Source organism: Mirounga leonina, unplaced genomic scaffold (genome assembly GCF_011800145.1).
Source record: "Mirounga leonina isolate KUSES-001 unplaced genomic scaffold, KU_Mleo_1.0 Mir_171, whole genome shotgun sequence".
In the NCBI taxonomy this organism is placed as follows: Eukaryota; Metazoa; Chordata; class Mammalia; order Carnivora; family Phocidae; genus Mirounga; species Mirounga leonina.
Genome location: NW_023270436.1, coordinates 8,483,394 through 8,505,022, shown reverse-complemented (window position 1 = coordinate 8,505,022; position 21,629 = coordinate 8,483,394). Strand labels below are relative to the sequence as shown.

At 40.3% G+C, this 21,629-nt stretch overlaps 1 protein-coding gene across 1 annotated transcript; it reads left to right on the top strand.

Moving 5' to 3' along the window:
- The first annotated feature begins 232 nt into the window (after nucleotides 1–232).
- PPP1CC (protein phosphatase 1 catalytic subunit gamma) lies at nucleotides 233–21,385 on the top strand. The gene is made up of 8 exons (XM_035017005.1): nucleotides 233–499; nucleotides 11,556–11,687; nucleotides 12,839–13,069; nucleotides 17,162–17,266; nucleotides 18,468–18,691; nucleotides 18,900–19,034; nucleotides 20,036–20,096; nucleotides 20,993–21,385. Exons 1-8 carry the CDS (start codon nucleotides 445–447, stop codon nucleotides 21,061–21,063), a joined length of 1,014 nt encoding a protein of 337 aa, XP_034872896.1. The 5' UTR covers nucleotides 233–444; the 3' UTR covers nucleotides 21,064–21,385.
- Nucleotides 21,386–21,629: the final 244 nt, after the last annotated feature.

Sequence of the window (21,629 nt, the reverse complement as noted above, 5' to 3'; positions counted from 1 at the left end):
CTCCCGCGTGCAACTTTGCAGCTCCCGCTCCCGCCAGGGGGCCTATTTGCTCGGCCCGTTTGGCGGAGGGATCCCGCGCGCGATCGCAGTTACGCTCAACCGTCTCCGCCTCATTCCCGCGCTCTGGCCCCGCCCCCTCCCGCGAGCCCTATGGCCCATAAAGAAGTCCCGGCTGGCCCGCTGCACTCCCCCGCGCGCATCCGTGCGCCGACCGAGACTGGCTAAGGAGTCGGCGGCCATTTTGTTCTTCTCGTGGTTCCAGTGGGGAGAGAAGGAGGAAGCAGGGAGCGGGGCGGTTGGGGGGGGACCCGCCGCGGCTGCTGCCACCGCCGCCACCGCCGCCACCACCGCCCCTGTGCTCGTGGCGTGGGAAAGGAGGTGTGAGTCCCGGGCGCGAGCCGGCGGCGGCGGCGCCGCTGCGGGAGGGTCGGCGGTGGGAAGGCGATGGCGGATATAGATAAACTCAACATCGACAGCATCATCCAACGGCTGCTGGAAGGTGAAGGGGTCGGAGGACGGACTGAGGGGAGGCGGGCGGCCTCTGGGGCTCGCGGGGGAGGGAGAAGTTGGGAGGCCGGTTGGGCTTGCAGCGCGGAGGGGAGTGAGCCCCGCGAGTTGGCTCGTGGGGCCAGGGGCTGCAGCCGGAGGGAGGCCGGCCGGGGTCCCGCACTTGGCCCAGCCCGCGGACCCTTCCGGCGCCGCTCATTCATTGCTCGGAGGTGCAGCCTTCCTCCCGGAGATTTGAAAACTCCGCTCCCCACCCCCACGTTTCCGGTCCGTACCCCCTTGCGCCCTGCAAGCGGGACCAGCCTTTGGAGGAGAGAGGGCTGGGGGCCCCGGTCCGCCCTGCAGGACCGCGTGTCCCTTACTTTCTGGTACCCGCCCTCTCGGAAAGCAATTTGATGGGGCTGTGGGTTCCACCAGCTTCGAGGGCTCCTTTCCTGTCTTGCTTATTTTTTGTGTGGGGCTGGGGTCGGACGGCCCATTTCTTGTTACTTGGTGACGAACGTTCAAATCTCCTGAGGGTGTCGGAACCCATCCCCTCCTGCCTTCCCAGATGCTCTTCTTAAGTTATCCTTATCTTGAAGAGGTCTCCGCGCTCTTTTCTGAACGTGCCACCGAACATGAAACCAGCGATGGTGACAGTTCGTTATCTTTCCAATGTGCCAGGTTCTGTATTAAGCGCTTTGCGTGCATCTCATAATTACATTCATAGCAATACTCAGCGTTTCTAAAGCGCTTACTGTGTGCCAGACATTTTTAGAGCAGTTTACACACATTTCATAAATTCTCCCAACAGTCTTTTGGGAGGTGAGTGCTTTTATTTTTTCCTGTTTTTCAGAAGAAAACGAAGACACAGAGAGGTTAAGTCACTTGACCAAGGTCACACATTAGTGACAGGTTTCCAAGCCAGCCGGGAGCTAGAACTTGCTACGTTCAGCCCACCTTATGTTTGAAGGAAGGTTAAGCAGAGGTTAAAAGGAAGCTTTAATTTTGTCTGACCTAAGACTCCTGAGGTGCCTGACAATTGTTTCATACTGATGTGGGATGCAGATGAAGTTTGGATTTTAAAGGGGGTCTTTGAAGCGAGCCTCCCGCACCCCAATTCCCAAGCCTGTCTGCTAATGCTAATGTCTTTTTCTGAGACTTTGGAAGGATTCAAATCCCTTGATTGGGCGCCGGATAATGAAGATTTGTCTGAGTTTTAACTGCTTTTTGCCTTTATACTGTTCTAAAATAATGTAGCGTAAGTGCTTGAGAGATGGAGTCCAGAGCAAGAACAGTTGGGGCAGGTTTGGTACTAGAATTTGCGGATCTTTTAAATTAAGTCATTAAAATGAAATTTCTGAAAATATCTTCATCCATCCTGGGGTGGTTTTTTTGCTTTTATATTTTCTTAAAAGAAATGTGTCTGAATGTGTCTCTAAAGTCCCCTCAAATGCTCTTGAGATGTCAGTGGCATTTATGGGTAAAAACCTTGTCACTCATTCAGTACATGTCATTTATTATAAGAACTAGATTTTTCATATATTTTCATGCTAGTTAATACAGTCCTTTGATTTCTATGAGGCCACAGTCAGCCAGGAACCGATTAAAACAGTTTGCAGTAAGAAAGGACCTTTTTATTAAATATTTTCATTTTAAGTCTTTAACTTTTGCATATCTGTACAGGGTTATGGATGGGGAGATATGATGGGCTTTATTTCACTGAGGAAACAACAAATTGGAATCTATGTTGATTAGAATCATCAGAACTTTAAAACCATTTTTGTTAACTTAAGACCTGTGTTGCTTACAACTCTGTATTCACATAACAGATTTGTTCATTTTAGTCTTAGTTTTTAAATCATAATAAGAAATTTACCTTGATAAACTTGGATCATCTAAAATGAGATCAATTGTTTCTTAATAGTTCTTCTCTACGTGTTATGTTGCACTTGAAAACCAGATTTTTTAATGTATCATTTTTCATTGGAATTAATATAATAAAGCATTGCATTTTAATGTCTCTGGAATGGGCTAATTGCACAATACTGTATACTTCAAATTTGTTTTTTTCTCATCAGTGTTAATTTGGCAGAGAAACAGTTGAAGATGATCCATTGAGGATACAGATACACACGCATGCGCACACACATCTGTGTTAGAAGATGTTGATAATAAATTTTTTGTGATTTTTTTTTGTAATGCCCCCAAAACCTTTTTCCCTAAAAATTTTAATTCAGATGTAAGTATATCTGAAAATGGCATATGAGTTTTGTAATCTTTTTTGTATGTTCAGAATTGTCTTTTAAGACTGTGCAAGCTTAGTTGAGAAGTGGCTCGTAATAGTACTAAAAAGGCAACTCAAAGTGAGGTCTTTAAGAAAACCAGCATGTTGATTTGCACTACAACTTTGCAATTCTTTTCTAGTCTAAACTTTAAGTAGTTGTTCCTTAAGTGAGGCATCACTTAGGTGACCTACCTTGGAAGCTTTATCCAGGCTCTGCCTTGCTGATGATAAAACTTGAGACTCCTTAGTTTAACTAACGTTCAATTATTTAAATAACTGTACAGTAAAACTTAGGAGATTTAGAGAGAAAATAAGCTAGCTATTGATTTGGTGTGATATTCCTACCATGTTGGAGAAAAGTGAGAGGGCAGAGTTTTACTTTGTGAGTGACCGGGTCTGGGGAGTAGAGATGTTTAGTACTTTCCTTATGTAGCAGGCCCTGTAACTGATTTCACATCCTGATTTGCTAAAAGCATCTTTTCTCTGAAGATGACCGTCGTCAAACTGCAAGACCTTGTCAGGCTCTGCATAATTGTTCTACTTACTTTAGTGATTTAAATATGACATTTGGGGCGCCTGGGTGGCTCAGTCGTTAAGCACCCGCCTTCGGCTCAGGTCATGATCCCAGGACGCTGGAATCATAAGGGCTTCCCGCTGCGGGAAGCCTGCTTCTCACTCTCCCTCTTCCTGCCGCTCTCCCAGCTTATGCACGCGGGCACACATGCGCGTGCGCTTTCTCTCACTCTCTCTGTCTCTTTCTCAAATGAATAAATAAAAATCTTAAAAATAATAATAATAAAATAAATATGACTTCTGCCTTGGCCCTCAGAAAGCATCTACTGCTTTAATCCTCTGATGTGTAAGAGTTCATCTGAAAGTAGGGAGTGTTCAGATACTCTGAAACTATAAATTTAAGTCACCCATGTATTTAGCTTTTTGGTGTAATATGAAACATGTTTATATTCTAATGTTAAAATAGCACCAGTGCCTGGGCTTGAAGATCATACAAAGGACAAAAAAAAAAGTTCTTAAAATTCTGATCAAAGAAAACCAAAGTAGTCTTTTTTTCTAATGAGAATTCTGCAATTATTATTTTTTAAATAGGTCAGATAATTTTAACAATTAGAGGCTTTTCTTGGAAGCAATTATCATAGGGCATTTTGTTGATAAAGACATTATTATCAAAGCTTGTGTTACTAATTCCCTATTTTGCAAGAAGTCTGTGTTTTGAGGCCCCCTGCCTTTCCCTCCCCTCCCCTTGCCGCAAGTCAGTAGTAGGCCTCATCCTCTCCCATGAGGTAGGAGGGGAAGGATCTCTTGGAGACATGATCTGCAGCTTGCACCAGTCCTAAACCACAGCATGGAGAGGATTACTCTCCTTATGCCTGAAGTGCCCCCATGTTTGTCAGTAACAGTTGACATCAGTGAAATCTAACAGGGTGGTGTGTGTCATGATGCTGTGCTTGAGGGAATGTGAGCCACAGGAGCAGAGGCCAGGCTTTCCTTTTCCCCAGCTGGTGAAACGGAGGTGGTGCCAGGCCACGCATTAGTAATCTGTTGTCAAAGGTAGAGGTTTTTTGTAGAGATTGTTGTGTGTGGTTTTTTTTTAAGATTATATTTATTTATTTGACACACAGAGAAAGCACACAGGCAGGGGGAGTGGCAGGTCGGGGGGGGGAGCAGGCTACCCGCTGGGCAGGGAGCCCGATGGGGGACTCGATCCCAGGACCCTGAGATCATGACCTGGGCCGAAGGCAGATGCTTAACTGACTGAGCCACGCACGCGCCCCCGGTGAGATTGTTTTATGTCTTTGATACTGCAGTCCTTTAATCTTTGACCTGTTCTGCAAATTATGTGCCTGTGCCAGTCAGTTTACTTGAGGTAGGTGAGGATTACTGATCCTGAAGCAGGGCAGTGGTTGATAATGATTTTATACCAGCTTGACTGTTTCTCTTCATTTACAATCAGGGCGATTAGAAGACCTTGAAGATTGAAGTGTGAAGGAGACAATATTCTGATGTGAATTGCTTTAAAAAAGGAAGTCTTGTTGAAGATGAATAAGGAAAGATTTCATATTTTTGGAGTTTATGGAATTCTAGGACAAATTATTAAGATTTAGGATCAGACCCCTGTATCCAAGCATGTAAGAACAGATGATTTACTTACAGGTCTTGATTGATTACCTGAAACCTTCAATGTCTCCACTACTCTAGGGTTTGCTGGCACCCAGAGTGGGTGTCACTGATGCCTTATGAAAATGAAAATTACTCTTAAAATGTAGGGTCAGACCTCCAGTCTAATTAGTGGTATTTTATCAAAATGGGTTGTTAGACTGAAAAGATAAACATTTTTCATAAACTGGTTTCACATTAGGTGTAGAAAACTCAAGATACTTTGAGAACAGTGGTGTTTTCCAACTGTATCCTGAGTATTTGTCTTGAGAAAATTGGTATCCCCTCTAAATGTCCAAAGTATATACTGTTGTTGCATTGTGTGTCACTTACACCTCAGTAAAAAAATAAATGCACAAAGTATAACAGCAGCAGTTAGGAAAGTCAAGAATGAGGGTGTGTGTGGTGCGGAAACAATTCAGGTAGTCCAAAAGTGGGAAGTCTTCCTGACTGCAATGAAACCAAGGGGTTCTTGGTAACATTTTTGTGGTTTATAGTTTTTGTAGGAAAGAACTCAGTTGTGTGTGGGAAAGTTTTAATGTTGCAGATATTCACTGTTGTTTGTCTTGTTTTGAGGTCTTCCTTCCCTAAATCTGTCCTATAGTGTGAGGTTACTGATTCTGTCACTGAAATGATTATGATGTGCAGTATTCTCAAGATTACCACCTACTTAAGTAAGATTATCTTAAAACAGCAAAGTCTGCGTCAGCCTATTTTTATGCTGGTTGTGCCATTCTTAGATTCTAAAACTTCATTATAATTCATCTGGAGCTTTTCTTTTTGTGTATGCTGTTCCTTTTAGTAAGATTTACTTTCAACAATTAAGGGACTTTTAATTAAAGAGCAAGAAGAATACTTTTTTATTATTCATAAATAATCCCAAAGTAGTTTTAAATTTCTTTGCATAGTTTTCATCTCTGCTTGTAGCCAGGCTGTCAAAAAAGTTAGTGTTGCCTGTGAGAAAAAGTTGGCGTTGCAAATAATCACTGATAACATTCTTTTATTATTTCAAGTGTTTGTCAGTTTGTTTTTGATAAAATTGCATGGAAGTTTTTAATCATACGCTCATGTTAATGATATGCCAGATAAATGGATAAGTTTCTACAGAACAGCCTTTGCTGTTGACAGCCATAATGCATTTTTCTGAATCTTTCTAGCCAGTTAAAGGTTTTTACTCACAAGTTGTATGTTTAAGGTCTAAATTGGTATGTTAATGTAACTAGTGTTAGTACTGATCACTAACCTACACATGTTTACAATGCCTCCTGATTTCCATGCAATGCCTAGCATCTGGATTTATGAGAAAACACTTCCATCTGGAAAGTGAAGTTCTTTTTTGTTGAATATTTTGGATTCCTTTGGCAATTGTTGAAATAATTTGATATTTACTATTTGAACTACCACAGCTACTTCCTTAGGAAGGTAACATGTGACAACTCTTGAATTTCCTACCAAGGGTCTCCTTTTTGTGCATGTTTCTCCCATTGCACGCAGAGCACAGTGAGGCTTTAAACCTCAAGGTAAGTATTGACTGATATTTATTAAGTAGAGCTGCAGTGTTTGTAATTAGAGATGTTTCTGTTTAAAATTGAGATGTTTTTATTTAAAAAGCCTTTGTCTTTTCAATGGTATTGAAGATACTATCCTTAAGGTGAACTTTTTTAGCTTTATAATCTTTATGAAGGGATAGTTCTAGTCATAGCATTTATAACAAGCTGCAGTTACCTATTCTTATTTTCTGTGTCCTCCACAAGAGAAGGGACAAGGTTCTTGTCCATCCTGTGTACCAGGGTATCCCCAGCATCCATCAGAGGGTCTGGCACCTAGTAGATATTCTGCAACTCTTCTGTTCAATGTTTGAAGCATGGTTAATAAGTAATGATAGTCTTAAACAGATTGCCTAGTTTAGTTCTGATTTAGTGCTTCTCATTTGTAAGTATGCTTTATGATTTTTTATCCCATCTCAGAATTTTCTTAGGAAGCAGTGACCATATATTAGTGTTTTGGTAGTTTGTCCTATAAAAACTCCTTTGTTTGGAAGTTAAAGAAGAACAAATCCTTAGTTGGTAGGGTAGTAGTATGGTGGCAGCACCACTAGACTTAGAGTTCATAGGGGCCTGGTGTTCCTATAAGCTCTGTGATCTTAGACCAAGTCACCGAACCTCTCCCAGACTGACAGAAGTGACAGAGCCTAACTTATAGGATTTTTGTGAGGATTAAGTGGCAATGTAAAGCCCTCTAGTGCAGTACCCAGCACATGATGAGTGCTTGGTAAATGTTAGCTGCAACTAGTACGTAATTCTATTTGATGGATGTTGAAAATAGTGAAGTAGATTTATGAACTATTGGCCGATGTGGCCATTTTTAAGAAATAGCTAGTGTTTATTTGAACTGCTAAAACCCATTTTGAAATCTTGATCTTCTAATTATTAGACAAATCATCTTCAACATGAAACTTAAGAGTAATCCTAAATTTTTGCAACTAGAAAAATAGTCTGTTAAAGGCTGATAGGAAATGACACTCTTGCTCTTTTTAATTTTAAAGCACAGACACAGGTTTTTTGCTAATCAAAAGTATGTAGTCTGGAATAACATGTTTAATTCTGATATCACATGTCATCAGCACTTAGAGATTTATCCAGATTTCATTCACACAACAAATTTTGAGCGCCTGCCACATCTGGCCGTGGGCATGTACACTGCAGAGCCAGTCGTGTGGTCTTGGGGTTTACAGCCTACCAGAGGGTCCAGATGAGTAGGTGGAAGCAAAATGGCATTTACAGTACAAAGTATGATGTGTGCTGAGTGGTATCCAAGTGTTGTGAGAGCATTTCAGAAAGCGTAAACTAGGTTTAGGAGAGGAGAGGAGGTGGATAGGAGAGGTTCTCCAGGGCAAGTCTTGAAGGATGAGCAGGTATTTGCCAATTGGTAGATGAGGGTTTTGGCAGAGTTTCTATTTTCATAATTTTATTGCTTTAGCTAATTGTAGGGAATTTAAGAAGCTTTGGGACCATGTTGTTTTTAATGAGCACTGTTCTTCAGATATAAAATCTTGATTTGTTCTGGAAAAACTGCATTTAATCCTTATTGCACATTAAGAATAATTTTTAATTGTTAGCAGTATTGCTTTTTACTTACCTGTACACTTCACTCAGAGGATAAACAGGAAAACAGAATAAGAAAACTCATAGACTATGTCTAAAGGTGGTAGTGGGAAGCCTCCAAAACCAGTAAATATTTATATTAGCAACATTGACTTAATCTGGTGGCATCGATTTAATGATAGCATTCATATTAAAAGTACAGCCTTCCTTCTGTATAGGTGTAGATTAATTATTGCACGCTCTCTTGAAAGACTTAAAGTGGACTGTTCATTCACAAATGTGGGGCTCTGCTGAAAAAGATTGAGGTTGAAAACCAGAAGCTTCTAGGAGTCCCCTCCTATCCCAAAATAAAAGTTTCCTGCTGGGCAGTCTGCCCAAGCTTCTGGCTGACTTGTGGTATAATTGCTAATGATTGGGGTTTTCTGGCCAGTGAAGCAGGAATCCCACTGTCTTTCCATCAGGAGTGTTTCTTGAGTTCTCCACTGTGTGTGTCAGGAGAGAAAATTACTGTGGTTCTAGAAAAACCATTTTTTATTGCTCAGTTGCTGTAGTATTATAGATGTGTCTCTTTCATGTCTTCCCTCGAAAATTATCATCACTGTGCTTTCCTCTTCGTTGCTTCTCATTTCATAATGTTTTGATCAGAAGGAGACTGGCTGTGGTTTGCTTCAGTTACATATTTTGGGGTCCAAAGCAGTGATTTGCTCAAGGCTACAGAACCAGTACAGAAGCTTGGGGCTGGCTCCCAGTTCCACTGCTCTTTCAGCACTTTCTCCTCATTGCGTGCTTGAAGAGTTTGGCCCTTCCCTCTTGCCGTCTTTTCTTGTGTACTGTCTTTCATTGAAAAAGTAAAACCCCTCTACACGGTGTTGGGTTTCTGTTCAAAACTTTTCTTCAGCGAACTCAGGGTTTCGGTGGCTATTCAGGCTGAAAAATGGCTTTGCCTAGGACAATATTTCTCAAACTTGGACTCAGCCATATTTAATGGAAAAAAATTCTCAGCAGACATCAGGTTTTTCATTTGTAATTTTTATCACTCTGTAACATTAGATATTTACAGAACTACGCTAGATACAAACCGGTTAAACTTACTGCTTTTATTCACTTAATAGGCTGAATGATTTTATAAGTTGAATATAAAGCCTTCAAAACTGATAACATTTAAATTAGCAACAATAATTTAATCTGATGGGTTTTGTGGTTTTGCTAAAACTAAATCACTTTATATTGGGTTTAATGGTTGAAGGATGTAACTTGACATTCTATATTTAGTCTGGTCCTGTGATTTTGGTTCAGTTCTAATTCGTAGAATGCCTGCTTTCATAAATCTTTTGTACAAAACAAGTATTAAGACCGATTGCAAGTTGCGAATAATCAGTCCCTGTATTTAACCATACCCTACCAGCAAGCAGGCCACTTTATAACTGTAAGGATAAGGTAAAATTAGCAATTCAGTGCTATTTAATCTGTATTTAGTGACTGTCTAATCTGCTATAACTGGAATCAAAACAAAATTTCATTTCCTGCCTACCTGCTGATAAATGAACTATTACAGGGCTGGAGTGCTTTACTTTGATAGTGAGTAGAACTCGGGTACTCCGATGTGGGCAACACGTAGTGCTGTACCAGTATTTCTTTCTTTCTTTCTTTCTTTTTTTTTAAAGATTTTATTTATCTGACAGCGAGAGAGGGAACACAAGCAGGGGGAGTGGGAGAGGGAGAAGCAGGCTCTCCACGGAGCAGGGAGCCCGAGGCGGGGCTCGATCCCAGGACCCTGGGATCATGACCTGAGCCGAAGGCAGACACTTAACGACAAGCCACCTTTCTCCCTTTTCTTGTTTTGTATGTTCAGATTACTAGGAAACCTTCCTTACAGCACTCACTGACATCCTTTGCCCTGTAAGGGCATCATTGTATTCACAGATGCAGTCCCAGAGATTGCACAGCAAAATATGTACAGTATGTACAATGAGCCTGAAGTGTGTTTCAGTAAAATGCAAACGACACTTAAATTTTTTCATAGAACTCTTGAGGAAATACCAGCCATCCTCTGAAAAACACTGATGGGGGAGGGTTCTGAGCATTTCCAGTCTCACCTTTTTAATTTTTTATTTATTTTTTTAAAAGATTTATTTATTTAGGAGCACCTGGGTGGCTCAGTCGTTAAGCGTCTGCCTTCGGCTCGGGACGTGATCCCAGGGTCCTGGGATTGAGCCCCGCATCAGGCTCCCTGCTCAGCGAGAAGCCTGCTTCTCCCTCTCCCACTCCCCCTGCTTGTGTTCCTTCTCTCGCTGTGTCTCTGTCAAATAAATAAATAAAATCTTTAAAAATAAAAAAGATTTATTTAGAAAGAGCACGCGCGTGCGAGGGGGCGTGGGGGGGTGCAGAGGGAGAGGAGGAGAGAGAATCTAAAGCAGACTCCCTCGCTGAGCTCAGAGCCTGACACAGGGCTCAATCTCACCACCTCAAGATCCCGACCTGAGCCGAAATCAAGAGTTGGATGCTTAACCAATTGAGCCACCCAGGTGCCCCTCCAATTTCACATTTTATTTATTTATTTATTTATTTTTTAAAATGAAGAGACTTTTTTTTTTATTATTAGAACGAGAGAGAGAGAGCATGAGAGGGGGGAGGGTCAGAGGGAGAAGCAAATTCCCTGCAGAGCAGGGAGCCTGGTACGGGACTCGATCCTGGGACTCCAGGATCATGACCTGAGCCGAAGGCAGTCGCTTAACTGACTGAGCCACCCAGGCGCCCCCCAATTTCGTATTTTAAAACAGGAATCCTGGGCGCCTGGGTGGCTCAGTCGTTAAGCGGCTGCCTCCTGCTCAGGTCAGAGTCCTGGGATCGAGTCCCACATCGGGCTCCCTGCTCAGCGGGAAGCCTGCTTCTCCCTCTCCCACTCCCCCTGCTTGTGTTCCTGCTGTCGCTGTCTCTGTCTTTGTCAAATAAATAAAATCTTAAAAAAAAAAAAAAAATCTTTAGAACCAACTCAGTAATGTGACGATCTCTGAAATCTCCTGCTGTACAAATACTAATTCATTTATAAGGCTGGAGAAGAGAAGACAGGACTGGAGGCAAAAAGAGATGGCCTGGTGGACAGGCTGGAGGTGAACAAGGCCGATTTTTGAGGCTGGGATGCAAAACTGAGGCCTTGGACTGTGCCACAGCCAGTCTGATTTCAGCAAGTAACAAAAGGAATACCTTTCTAACAGTATTCATACACAGTGTGGCCCCTTGTTCAGGACACTGTAACAAGTCTTAACTTAGTATAGAAGATGCAACTAAATAATCAATGAAATCCTGTCTAAGATTTTACAATTACAATTAGGCATTAAAACCATGTTCTTCAGAAGTGTTACGAAAATAAAGTCAGCCAGAAAGCCAGTTAAACTGTGTTTTTGCCGCCTCCTCATTAAAACTTACGCCTTCTCAGATATTTTTAATTTGTATGTTAAATTGTATCTTGACTTCATTTGACTAACTGGAGTTTTTCTCCCCTACAGTGAGAGGGTCCAAGCCCGGTAAGAATGTCCAGCTGCAGGAGAATGAAATCCGAGGACTGTGCTTAAAGTCCCGAGAGATCTTTCTCAGTCAGCCTATCCTACTAGAACTTGAAGCACCACTCAAAATATGTGGTAGGTTTGGGCACATGGACAGTTGCCTTTGATTGTGCAATTGATCAAGTGACTCGAGGATATATAGATGCCTTTGTGTTGCCAGCAGAATCGTTTGCTATTTATGAACAACCTGCAACTACTTAAATAATTTTAGCTTTAGAATTAATACCTCTAATGGACTTAGTGTACTTAGATGTGCTTCAGATTTTCTAAAAATTGTTTGACTAAAGGAATATAAACATTGCAGTAGAAAGGAAAGAAATGACACCGGAGAGCTAAGAAAAGGTCTGAACTATATGAATATATAGGAATTACATTTAAGCTTAAAGCAAGACTGGCTATGCTTAAAAATAGACTTTCCTTGATGCTGTTTTGTAGTCTGTTTCTACATGATAGATGCAGATAATCCGTATAAAAACTGAAGTTCATCTGAGTAATGCTAAATATTCTAGCACATTTGACTACATTGATAAAGCTTCTATGTATGATTTTAAAGTTGAATGCTCTTTGGCATTATCTAGCAGGGGGAAATTGAAAGCTGAATGAATTGGTGGGTGTGGTGTGTGTACCTTTGTTCATGCAGGTCTGGGGCTCACTAGCAACGCAGCAGTTCTGCTGACACAGTAACCTGCAGGCTGAGCTGCCAGAGATGTGATAGTGGTCAGCCAGCCTGAAAGGAAAGCCATGTCACTTGGCAAGAAGGCCTGCCTAGGCATTAATAATCCTTTCCACGAAATTAATTCTTAATTAGTTGAGTTTTGTGTGAGATTCTGGACATAAACATACTCTTAAAATTGTTATTAAGCTCAGTTGAACTAAAACATGATACAAGTTTGGAAATTAGTGTTAGCCGTCAAATTTAACTCCTAATTATTAGAGGTCAATCCAGTTATGCAATGCATGTTTAAAGAACGTCTCTCCAAGGGAGGGGGGTGGGAGGAGGGGTTAGCCTGGTGGTGGGTATTGAGGAGGGCACATTCTGCATGGAGCACTGGGTGTTATGCACAAACAATGAATCATGGAACACTTCATCTAAAACTAATGATGTAATGTATGGGGATTAACATAAGAATTAAAAAAAAAAAAAAAAAAGAATGTCTCTCCAAAACTTTGTTAGTGGATTGAACAGTAAGTATGAGGGCACTGTGTAACTGAATTCTTGCTTCTAGGTGATATCCATGGGCAATACTATGATTTGCTTCGACTTTTCGAGTACGGTGGTTTCCCACCAGAAAGCAACTACCTGTTTCTTGGGGACTATGTGGACAGGGGGAAGCAGTCACTGGAGACTATCTGCCTCTTACTGGCTTACAAAATCAAATATCCCGAGAATTTTTTTCTTCTCAGAGGAAACCATGAATGTGCCAGCATCAATAGAATTTATGGATTTTATGATGAATGTAAGTACTTTCTACATCTAAGGAAGACTGACTTAAACTGAGATACTTGATCATAAACTGCATATATTCTGTTAGGATTTGTGAGCGTTTCAGATGGAATGTTATAATCTATCATTTTTTATTTCATTAACTTGTTCTTAGTTTTTTCTTAAGGTAAAAAAATAACACTGCCACTACAGTATAATAATGCCCTAGATTCTGTTATGATGTGACTATTAGATTAAGAAGTAATGGTCGCAGTGGTGGCTTCTTTAAGATCATCATTGAACTTAATTCTTAGTACAGGTCTGAGAACCTGTCCAAATAGATAGTTTTGTTTTTAACAACTTTATTGAGATATAATTTCATTCCATAAAATCTGTCTGTTTTAAGTATACAGTTCAGTGATTTTTAGTAAATTTATAGGCAAGCACTAATCTGCTTTCGTCCTCTGTAGATTTGCCTTTTCTAGTTATTTCACATAAATGGTATCTTCAAATACACAAATGATTTCTTTTGTGTGTGTGTTTGTTTTTTTTTCCTTCTGGCACATGTGCACCCAGGACAAATGGCAGTTATTATCCTAAAATATGCTGAAAGGAGAAAGTGAAATTAAAAACAAAAAAAATTGTGTAACATTTTATACATAATTATGACCCATTTTGGATTGTATAGTTGAAGGTACACTTTGAGTTGGTAATTGATAAAAAACAAGATTCTTAAAGCCTTAAAAATTGCCAGTTTTGGTGGAATTGTTGTTGTTATTGTAGTGTTAATAAGTATAAAATGTTTAAGGGGGGGTGAGTTGGGTCCTTACCCCATCCTTTTGTGCTTATCATTTCTGCTAGGAGAGGCTTCAGGCAGGGAGGAGAGAAGTGGTTAAGGAATTTGAGTTACTACATTTGCCAGTGATGATAACAAGACCAGTAAAGAATTGTCACTGGCCCTCCCCACCAGACTGTAGTCATAACCTGTAATGTGGTGTTTTTCCATCTCAGTTCCACATAGATGTATTCAGCTAGCTCATTTGTTAGAAGTGCACTGCTAGAAAGATTGTATTTCTAGACTTAGCTCTCCTACTCTCACCCTCTCCCATAATTGTATGTTTGCCTGGTCTGAGGCCCTGAGACCCAGCTGGTAAGATGAGGTGGGGAGGGATCACCAAAGAAAAATCTAATGGGTTCTGAACTAACTAGGTCAACTGAGTCTGTGGCCAGAAAGGTGGTGGTGGTGGTTGTTTTTAAGTAATCTCTACACACAACGTGGGGCTTGAACTCACCACCCCAAGATCAAGAGTTAGATGTTCTACCAACTGAGACAGCCAGATGCCCCAAGAAAGATACTTGATTTTGACAATGAGTCTATCAGAGAAGTACTGGTAAAGCAGTTATTACTCCTAAGGTAGTGAGATGAGAGGCAGCAAGTTTTATAAATTGTGTTTTGGTATTTGTTACAGGTGCTACTTTTTAGAACAAGTTAAGAAAAGGTTCCTTTTATATGCTGCTGTTCAGCAAGTACTTTGATGTTTTCATTGATGAAGTTCAAATCCAGATACTCTGTTACATATATCCAAGTGAAGATATTAGCAATGTTGTTTTCAGTTTCTATTTAATGCAGAAGACTTTAAAAATTATTTTAGATGGTCAGCATTGGTTGGTTTCTTGTCTGGTCATCAAGACTTACTGATTAACCTTGTGCTCAAGCTCCCCTCACCTCCCCCCGCCCATCATCAGGCAGGTATAACTTGCCATCCAGTCTACTTATGGGCAGAGCAGTGTCCTTGACATAGGTGGCTTTCGATTGATGGTTGCAGACTTTTAAAAAAACTGTTGAAAATTTTATTAAAATTTTACTTTAAGTTAAAAGTTGAGAAGCTTTATTAAAATGTAGATTTTCGGGGCGCCTGGGTGGCTCAGATGGTTAAGCGTCTGCCTTCGGCTCAGGTCGTGATCCCAGGATACTGGGATCGAGTCCCTTGAGCCCGCTTCTCCCTCTGCGCCTCTCTCTCTCTCTCTCTCTCTGTCTCTTACGAATAAATAAATAAATAAAACTTTAAAAAAAAATGTAGATTTTCATGGAACAATTTAAAACCACTGCTTTAGGTGATAGGCTTATTTCACAAGTATAATAAGCACTCTTTCTCCCTCCAACCCCCACCCCAACTTTTTTATAAAGAGTATAGTCCTGGAAAAGCTGGGGAGTCTGTTGTTAGATAAAATGTGAATATGTGTTATCCCTTTCTGATACCAGAGCAGTCTGATCTGTAGTAATAGGAAACTGCATTAGGGATTCTGGCTCAGAGTCCCTGGATTTGGAAGCTTGAAGAGACCTTGGCAGTTATCCAGGCTAAACCTTTCTGGAGCCAGATGTTCTTACTGGTCTGAAGTGACCTTAGGGAGGAAGTGTAGAGAGAACAGAAAACAGGGCCCTAGGACTTAGTTAAGATGCTCAGAGGCAACAGGAGGAAGAATCCTAATTTTTGTTGAAGGAGCCAGGAAAGGTAGCAAAGGAATCTGCAAGACAAACTGGAGTGTGTTGCATGAATAAAGAATCATGGAGCAAAGCAGACTTCAAGAAGGGAGAGGATTCGTTGGCACTGGCAAATGCAGCACGTGCGCAAAGGAAAAATCCAAGCGAGCCATTGGGTGGTCATTCAGAGGAAAATAGGAGACAGAACCAAATCGCTTTTATGAATGGAGGTTAGGACCAGCCCAGCCTTGTTCTTCTGTCATTTTACTTTTTAAGTAAAAGGTTCCCTTCCAGCCTTTTGTAGAGAAGAATTCTGTCTGGCTTCCAGAACCCTCCAGTGAAGGAAGATAAGGAATAGGGAATTAGTGACCTCCAAAGAAATACAAAACAGGGTGAACCATGGTGAGAGTTATACCCAGTCATAGAAAAAACATAAACTATTAAAAGGAAAGACGACAGTTCTATGCAAAGGGAGAAGTCAAGTGTTTGTTGAATTTGCATTACATTCCAAACCCTGTGCTAAATTCCATACCTGACTTGATTTGCAGTAGAGTGGAAGGTGTGGTTCAGGAACCTGCTGCTTGGGCCAGTCTAAACTTTCCAAAAAGGTTCAGCTTTAAACCTGTAGATGTCCCGGGCGCCTGGGTGGCTCAGTTGGTTAAGCAACTGCCTTCGGCTCAGGTCATGATCCTGGAGTCCCAGGATCGAGTCCCGCATCGGGCTCCCTGCTCAGCGGGGAGTCTGCTTCTCCTCTCCCTCTCCCCGTTTGTGTTCCCTCTCTCGCTGTGTCTTTCTCTGTCAAATAAATAAAATCTTTAAAAAAAAAAAAACCTGTAGATGTCCCTAGAATAAGAAAGGAGAGGAGACAAAGGACAAACTTGGCTTTAGCAATGAAGATTGTGCTTAGATCTTTGGGTTTTCTGGTATGGACGTACAGGAGACAAGGTGACCCACAGTTGGGCCATTCTCAACCCAATTCAGACAGATTTGTGCTTCCAGAATTTATGAGTAGGTTTTTAACTCAGAACGTAATTTGCTTGCAGGAACAGTACCTTAAAGTCATGCTTATGTCCAAATCACACTGTGACTCCAGAATGCAGGGAATACAGGGGCTGGTGAGGGGAATACAAGCACCCTGTAACATCGTTTCTCTGGGGAACGTTCTGAGCATTTGTGGCAGTGTTAGGAACAGTTATCCTGGTGTGCCTGCTACTAGAGTATGTAGGGCTGGGAATTATCTGGTACCAGTAAGCTCTTGATGATAGTGAGAGATGGGATGGGTGTCAACTCTCAGAAGCTTCCTCAGAAGGAAGATGGTAATGGCACATGTGTAAGCTATTCATAATTGCCTCTGGGTTGAGATTGGACAAAACATGCTAGGTTCCAAACAGAGTTTGTTCTACCAAATAATTATTGGGGGTTAATGATAATCCTTAATCATTGCATTTGGGATTCTGATTTCAAACTTCTTTGGGATTTTAAAGTATAGCTAGATCTGCTAAACCTATCCTCCAGGGAATTTTTAATAAAAGCATAGTTCTTGTTTACTTAAAAAGTAATTAGCACCTTACTTTGGGAGAAATTGTCCTAAGAGAACGAACCTACAGAACACCAGTCTTTTTAACCATCCTAAAATTTTCACAGGTAAAAGAAGATATAACATTAAACTATGGAAAACTTTCACAGACTGCTTTAACTGTTTACCGATAGCAGCCATCGTGGATGAGAAGATATTCTGCTGTCATGGAGGTATGTGGGCTAATTTTAGTTGCAAATAGGTTTTGTTCCCTTCTGAAGGGGGTACACTTAGACATTTGAGTTGTCGTTGGGATGACTTCTCTGTCAGGTGACTCTCCTTTATTGATGTGTTACACCATGGGTCCACTCTGGTGCATCTAGGATCATTTGGATAGAAATCTGAAGTAAGAAATTGATTCGTTACAGGGAATTCTAGGCTCTGTAACAGTTTGACTTGAAAATAGAGCAGAAAGTGTTTTTAAATATAAAGTGAAGAGCAATTAATGTGCTGTATCATAGATTCTCCAGAATACTGAAAATGTGAGTAGACTTTCCTTGGTCTGTTTTTGATCCTCTTCTTTTAGAAATTGTTGACTTGGATTTTAAAAGCGATTTTATTTTTCTCCATGGTTGTGCTTTGTATAACATAATTAAATAGTAATTGTGAAAAAGGATTTCTTTTCACCCTTGGTCAGAAATTATAATGACAACTGTCAAAGAGCCGACACGATGTATTTTAATAAAGCCATTATCCCTGCCCTCGTATACTTCAGCTGGTTTTGGTAGAGCTGGGCATGTGATTTTTAAAAATTTTTTAATTTTATTTATTTTAAGTAAACTCTACCCCCAACATGGGGCTTGAACTCAAAACCCCGAGATCAGGAATTGCAGTGGGCTCAACCCACTGAGCCAGCCAGGTGCCCCTGGGCATGTGATTTTAAATTCAGATGAAAGTCAGCTACATCGAAGCTGGTCTGATGATTTGATGGTACTTGGACAGCACAGGTTTCCTGGAAAGCTACATCATACCTGAGTATCTGCACCCTTTACACCTAGTCATTACAAATGGTCGATAATAAAATCTAGAATGTACATTGTTCATTATTATCATCAAAGGAGTTGAGGAGTGGTTGTCTATAAATCACTGGATTTTAATTTTTAGGGCTCTGTATATTGAGGTAACTGATTCCATATACCATTTAGACATATTGTGCCTCGCAGATTGGTGCATATAATAAATTCTAGTGCTTTTTCAGTTTTTTTTATTTTAAACCAAAGCTAAATAAGAAAACCTAACCATAAAAAAAAAAAAAATCATAGCCATAGATTTAAGCCCTCCATGTTGGAGTCATTGAGTCCCTCTGTAAGCAAATGGAACTGTTAAAGTGAAGTTCTGTTTTCTTCCAAAAAAAATTTTTTTTTCATTTAATAGGTTTATCACCAGATCTTCAATCTATGGAGCAGATTCGGCGAATTATGCGACCAACTGATGTACCAGATCAAGGTCTTCTTTGTGATCTTTTGTGGTCTGACCCCGATAAAGATGTCTTAGGCTGGGGTGAAAATGACAGAGGAGTGTCCTTCACATTTGGTGCAGAAGTGGTTGCAAAATTTCTCCATAAGCATGATTTGGATCTTATATGTAGAGCCCACCAGGTATTGACTTTGAATTTTACATGTACACTTAAGAGCATGTGTGTGAGCACAGATTCTCCTTGTTGGTTTTAGTGGGTAGGTATTGCTTATTCATACAAAATGTCTCTGCAAGTGACCTGTAGGATATCAGGCTCAATGGGAAACTGAAAAGTGGTTTTACTCACCTGCAATTTACACCTACTTACTCTAAAACCATTTTCTCTCCAAGGTGGTTGAAGATGGATATGAATTTTTTGCAAAGAGGCAGTTGGTCACTCTGTTTTCTGCGCCCAATTATTGTGGAGAGTTTGACAATGCAGGTGCCATGATGAGTGTGGACGAAACTCTAATGTGTTCTTTTCAGGTAGAGGATGCTTTCAGCATTGTTTCCTACTATTATGTCTAAATTTTACTGATTTTTTTTTAAAAATTGCTATTTTCTGCCTACTGTTCATTTATGTTGAGTAGACTAAATTTTTATTTTCCCATACAAGTGTTTGTCCTAATTCTGTAATCAGTGGACCCCTTTTAAGGGGAAAAAAATTGTCAGGGAACCTTTCCTGCTGTGTTGAATTTAACTGTTTTTACATTATTTAAATGGGGTAAAAAACCAATTTATTGGCTCCTCATGCTTAGAGTTCCTTTGCTATAAATCTAAAACTTATGTCAATATAATGTTCAGCTAAAATTAAATCCCCGCTTGTATGTGAGAATAGAACTAACTGCCACACAGATGTGCTGTGTGATTACTCCCTTCTCCCACCACTTTTCTTTAATTTCCACAAGACTGATTCACCATGACATCATTTGGCCTTCACTTGGCACAAAAGTATCATTTACACACAAAGTCTGTCTGAGTCTTTTTCTCGCTCTCTTACTACAATTAAACTTGTACAACTTCAGGCTAGCCCAGTCATAATCATAAGTAAAGCCACTGAAGTCACGTGGCAGTCATCAGTTAAATGTTGTTTTACCAACTATGGGGGAGAACTTGCAGCTCCCAGAGACTATGAGAGGGCCCCCTGTGGGTTTGAGAAACACTGCTCTGGAGAACTCTCCACCCCACCCCCGTGTCAGAGGGGATAGCCTAGACATACTACAATAACTGACTTCAGAAAATTGTCATTTTATCCAGAGGCAAAATAATTTGTCCTCTGTTCATCATAGCATTTATTACCAAAATGTTTACATGTTAACATATTAACATGGTACGTTAATATGTTAGTGGGGTTTTCAAGAGTTGTTGGGTCAGTTTTAAATGGTCAGAGACCTTTCTGAACAAAAGATTTGAGTGAGATTTAAGAAATCTTAAGATTTGGGGTCGAGAATATTTCCTAAAATGCACTTACCTTTGAATCTTTGCAGATTTTAAAACCTGCAGAGAAAAAGAAGCCGAATGCCACGAGACCTGTAACACCTCCAAGGGGTATGATCACAAAGCAAGCAAAGAAATAGATGTCATTTTGACACTGCCTAGTTGGGACTTGTAACATAGAGTATATAACCTTCATTTTTAAAACTGTAATGTGTATTGGTCAGCTTGCTCACATAGTGTGTTTGTGGGGCCCCCTTCCATTTTTTGAGTTAATGAATGGCATTTGCTGGTTATAACAGCAAATGAAAGACTCTCCACTCCCAAGAAAAAATGTTTTGTCTTTTTTAATTCTGTATTCCTTTTGCAAACAACTTTAATGATGGTGTTAAAGCTGTACACCCCAGAACAGTTTATCCTGTCTAAGGGGTAAGTGTACAATTGATCTTTTTAAAATTCAGTTCAACCCATGAATAATGTAAATGCTCGTTTTCTTTAGGATATAAAGAGAGCCCTAGGGTGCTCAATCTGTACATGTTATTGTCATAAAATGCATACTGTTGATACAAACCACTGTGAACATATTTTTTTTAAAGTTTTGTTTCAAAGGGATTGCTTTTTTTCTCTCATTGTCTTGTCATGTACAAACTAGTTTTTATAGCTATCAACATTAGGATTAACTCAACCTTGCCAGCATCACTGGCATGATGTATATTTAATTAAAGCACACTTTCCCTACCATATACTCAAAATGACGATTAAAGCCATTATTTTAAATGTTTGTGACTCTTTCCTAAAGCCAAAGTTTCTGTTGAAATACGTCTTGACAAACCCCTAAGTACAAGGTGGCGTGGTTGTGTACACATGCCACCTTCTTGGGGATTCAAAAACAGGTTTTTGGTTTTGAATAGCAATTAGTAACATAGTGCTGTTTAAGCTATTAATGATTAAAGTTAATAACATTTTGTACAATTTCCATATAGTCTATTCATTAAGTAATTTTTTTACAGTTACATCAGGCCTGAACCCGTCCATTCAGAAAGCTTCAAATTATAGAAACAATACTGTTCTATACGAGTGACCGATTATGCTTTCTTTGGCCTACATTCTTTATTCTGCGGTGAAGTTGAGGCTTATAAGTCAAAACAAAGGAACTAACTTAATATCCACCAGTTTATACAGAACTCACAGTATCTATGACTTTTTTAAACTAAGATCTGTTAAAAAGAAATCTGTTTCAACAGATGACCGTGTACAAGACCATGTGGTGAAAATGAATTCAGACTTATTAAACGACGAACTTGTTAAATCCTCTCAGTGTCTATTTATCAGCACAATACACACAGGAGAACTGTTGATGGCATATTGAATAGATTTTAATGAATAAATTGCTCTGGAAACCACATAGTTTCAATTTGGATTTGTTTTCCTTCAAATAGTCTGTTTTCCAAAGATGGATTATAATATGGATGCTCATGTTTGTGGAGTTCTAACCGGGATGTAAGTACGTTTCTGAAGTAGGGTGATACGATTGAGCTCTCCTCCTCCCCTGCCGTTTGGGAGGTGGGGGGCTTGGTGAGCTGCCATGTCACCTGCATCCATAGTTTAATGTTGGTCTGGGTTCAGTTGAACAACCACTTTCTTTTT

Coding starts and splice junctions, on each gene's coding strand:
- PPP1CC (XM_035017005.1), top strand. CDS start 445: ATGGCGGATATAGATAAACTCAACATCGACAGCATCATCCAACGGCTG. Junction 500..11,555: donor CATCCAACGGCTGCTGGAAG/GTGAAGGGGTCG, acceptor TCTCCCCTACAG/TGAGAGGGTCCAAGCCCGGT. Junction 17,267..18,467: donor GATATTCTGCTGTCATGGAG/GTATGTGGGCTA, acceptor TTCATTTAATAG/GTTTATCACCAGATCTTCAA.